General features: G+C 42.1%; 1 protein-coding gene across 1 annotated transcript; it reads left to right on the forward strand.

Moving 5' to 3' along the window:
* Positions 1-1,669: 1,669 nt before the first annotated feature.
* Positions 1,670-3,387, forward strand: LOC307255234 (gastrotropin-like; the record flags this gene model as incomplete). Its single annotated transcript, XM_080033886.1, has 4 exons — positions 1,670-1,824; positions 1,943-2,118; positions 2,627-2,716; positions 3,337-3,387. Exons 1-4 carry the CDS (start codon positions 1,758-1,760, stop codon positions 3,385-3,387), a joined length of 384 nt encoding a protein of 127 aa, XP_079890012.1. The 5' UTR covers positions 1,670-1,757.
* Positions 3,388-4,211: the final 824 nt, after the last annotated feature.

Genomic DNA, 4,211 nt, shown 5'->3' on the forward strand with positions numbered 1-4,211 from the left:
GAACTAAGGGAATGTTCAAGCCGATATTGCTTTGCAGAAATAAAGGCGGTTAAGGACCTTAAATTGTGATAATCTGTGTCTCACACAAATGAATGATGTACGGTATGTCTTCTTTTGATAGCTTTGCCAGATTTCCCCTGAAAGCTCCGTGTCTAAGTCCTCCTACCACTGCGCTTTCAAGTGCAGAAGAGCGCAACCCTCCATTTCCTTAATGGCGCTGAAAAGTCACATAACCAGATAGGTAGGAATTAATCTTCAAACATTCATCAAGCAGAGTAACTGTTGGTTTGGATGGGATGATAGACCTGTGTGAGTTTATCAGGTAATTAAACGAATATCACTTTGGTATTTTGCGTTGCCTTACAAAATGGTAGCCCCAAAGCGCTTTACATTTCTTACCACATTCACCCATTCATACACACTCATACACCGATGGCAGTAGCTGCCATGCAAGGTGCTCTCTGAACCATCGGGAGCAATGTGGCGTTCAGTGTCTTGCCCAGGGACACTTCGATATGTGGCGGGTAGGCGGGGGATCGAACCTCCAACCCTGTTCGAAAGAGCCAAACAAAAAGGGATTTGAGGTGAAAGGCATATATATATTAAAGCTTGTGTTTGCTGGTGAACATGGCAACTGTTTTATTTAGGGCCCACCGTTGGCCTTGTAACCTCTAAATGTATTAAGGTAAACTAAAATATCTCATGTTGATCAGCAGTAATTTTTTAAAAAGTTGGTTCAATTCATAATCATGGCGTTACTGTAATATAAGTTTATACACTTAGAGAACCATAACATGTTTGCTTTGAACTAACCTAATCTTTTTTTATTTTTTATATATATATATATATATTCACAAAGGTATCATTCCAAAGTATAACTTTATGTATGTTGGCTGTCCAGTAATAAAACTGTACATAAAATTTGGCAGAGCAAGACCACCATAATTTTTAAAGGGTGTTTTTGATTAAACACAAAGGTGGGGGGAACTGTCCGGAACAGATATAACAATGTTGGCAAAATAATCATCTTTTTGGAGTTGATATAACCCACGAGGGACACTGGGAGAGCTGACCAATGCCTAAGATCCTCCCTAGTTTGGTCCATAATTCGTCGGAAATGATATGATGTCCATGCTCTTTGGAATTGAGACGTCAGGGTCATTTATTATTACATCACTTAAATAAACAGACTTGTGTGCTTTTACACAAAGTTAAAAATTGCTGAAATCACTCGTATCACGTTTCATCACATACATTTTTTTTAATGCCATCCTCTGAATGAAGACCTTGAATAAGTATATGATGATCCTTTTACAGATCAGACCCATTCACAATGTCAGATAACACAGCACATCAAATAGAGGGAGAGTATTTCCAAACAAAGGCCTTTATTTGATTTTAGACTGTGCCGCAGTTAAAGTGGAGGGTGTGACCGTAAAGCTACTGAGTTCACTGACCTAGAGGTGAGCTATACCAACTCGCCCATGATGAGCAGTCAGCATTTTACTCACTACTAGAGGATCTCCATAAACAGCCCGCTTTATGCTTGTAGGTTATTGCCCTCTCCCTCGTTGCCTATTGCAGTCATCATCATCTCCAGCTTTAATTGCCCTCTTGTTTTATCACACGCATATGAGGGAGGTGTGGCTGTATAGGCTCACAGTATATAAACAGGGAACAGTCTTGGCCTCGGCACCTTGCTTCTCCCTCAGCTTGCCTTTAGCATCTCCACCCAACCAACACCAACCAAAAAAAAAATGGCCTTCGCTGGAAAATGGGAAACTGAGTCCCAGGAGGGATACGTCGAGTTCTGCAAGCTGCTCGGTGAGAAAGATCGAATCCCAAAAAAAAACATTTCAGCCAAAACATCCATGCTTTTTTACTTATGTGATCCTGACCTCACACTCCTCTTCTTCTTCTTCTTCTTCTCCTCTTCTTTAAGGTATCCCCGATGACATCATCGAGAAGGGACGCGACTACAAGCTGGTCACAGAGATCACCCAGGACGGTAACACCTTCACCTGGACCCAGCTCTACCCCGCCAACGCCAAGGTCACCAACACCTTCACCGTGGGCACAGAGGCCGACATGGAGACCATCGGAGGGAAGAAATTCAAGGTAGGCTTTAGGCAAGCCAAACAATCCACAGCTCGTCCTTTGACCTTATTAAGTCTTAAAGCTGTAGAGCGTTACTTCTATAGTCGCCCATGAAGAATTCTGAGTCATTTCTGTGTCATAGTCAGGTGCATCGACATGAGGTAAGCCTTTGGTGATCCCTCACAAATTTGAATTTTTCCGCTGTACGTCCAGGTTTTTCTTCTTAGCAGTAGAGCCAACAACGAAAATGTTTTCATGGGCTCGTCCTTGGATTTTTCTGAGCTCCCAAGTCAGTGTCATACATACACCATACTGAGAAATACAGAGAACTGATAGGCTTTGTCAACTTTGTGTCAACTCGTTCGGCGATGGCTTGAATGTAACCGACATTCATTCATATGAAAAAGTTACGCACTGTAGCTTTAAAAGTCCATCTTTTTGCAGGGCAGAAACGTGAATCCATATTAGGTGATTATAAGGGACGGGAGGATGACTTCCATAACTGATTATAACCTTTGTGTTTTCTCAGGCCACCGTGCAAATGGACGGGGGCAAGCTGAACGTGGCCTTCCCCAACTACCAGCACACCACCGAGATCGTCGGAGGAAAGCTCGTGGAGGTAAACACACGCTCACTCTGAATGGCTTTTAGCTCCGGGAACCAGGGCGCGTTGACAGCAGTTATTATACTCAACCCCCCACAGGGACCATTAGAGTCATTAATGTTGTATATTACTGCAGTCGCTGATCGGCATTCGCTAACGACTGAATGCCGAAAACAGTCTCAGACACGGAGTGTAGTGCAAACGATTGCATCCTAACGAGCCATTACGTGTCTCACATTTAACCTTTTGAACCAGGCAGTGTGAGACAATTGTCCAAATGTGTTATCATCGCACGTCCATTGAAGTCCACTCATATTTCTGATTTCATTTTCAAAATGTTTGTATTCAATGGAAGTGTACCGCCATGCTATTGATTGAAAATGTTTTGGGTGTGCATTTAGATGTCAAGACTAGAAAAGTGAGAAAGAATGGCATTTGACTATGAACGAGTGACTGTTTTTGATGCATTTTACATATATCAGTATTCAATGGCTTTTACCTTGGAGTCACAAGCTAAAATGCATTCAACTATTACCAGAGCTCTTTTTAATGATATATTATTCCAGTATAACATGGTCCAGGAATAGCATATTCCCTGTTTTAACCATATTAAATCTTTGTCTGTGTCTTTCTAGACCTCCAAAGCTGGCGCTGTAGTGCTGAAGAGAACCAGCAAGAAGATCTAACTTCTGACTGAACCTTCACCTCTTAAACAGTTACAATGGAGACCTCAGAACTACAGTTGCTGCAATTAATAAACTAAGAATATAATACAAACATAAACCTGTGTCTCTTGTCCTGTGTGTGTCTGTCTGTGTGTGTGTGTGTGTGTGTGTGTGTGTGTGTGTAGCGCCAAACCTTTAAAGGTATGATTTTTACACATGAGGAGTTGAGCCACTCTTTTTTGAAATATCAGGCTTTTGATTAATGCCACAGCTTACAGGGAGTCAGTGGATCCAGCCTTGCAGGGATCGGCCGCTTAAGAACCCCGAAGACTTCTATTCAAATGGTTCTTACTCATAGTAATGCACATGCATTTGTTTCATATCATAACCTAGAAGTTTTTTGAGACTGCATAAATGACACATTCAATGAGGCAACCCTGATCTGTTGGAGGGGGGTGAAAAAAATGATCATAAGTTCAAGTGTGTAAAGTTTGTCAGTGCAGTCATGGCAGCATCACTAAACAACCCAACACATGAATCAGCAGGTGGATTAGTGTTTACTGGAGAGGCAGGTGTCAGGTTGAGATGAAGGCTGATCCTAGACAGTCATGCTACGGATCCTGGATGGGGATGCAGAGTGGTGGGTGCTAAGCTCCTATATTAGTAAATACCTAAACATGTAACACCAGTTTCAAACATTTTACACTCCAAGAGACAGCAGACGTCTACACCGACGTGTGTGTGTGTGTGCTGCCACCGGTGGATGGAAGCTGTATTGCAGCACAAAACTATTGATTAAAATAGTGGGCTCTATATTTGCAATATGAGACACATAACGCATGATC

This window comes from Ammodytes marinus (assembly GCF_949987685.1).
Source record: "Ammodytes marinus genome assembly, chromosome: 9".
Classification (NCBI taxonomy): domain Eukaryota; kingdom Metazoa; phylum Chordata; class Actinopteri; order Uranoscopiformes; family Ammodytidae; genus Ammodytes; species Ammodytes marinus.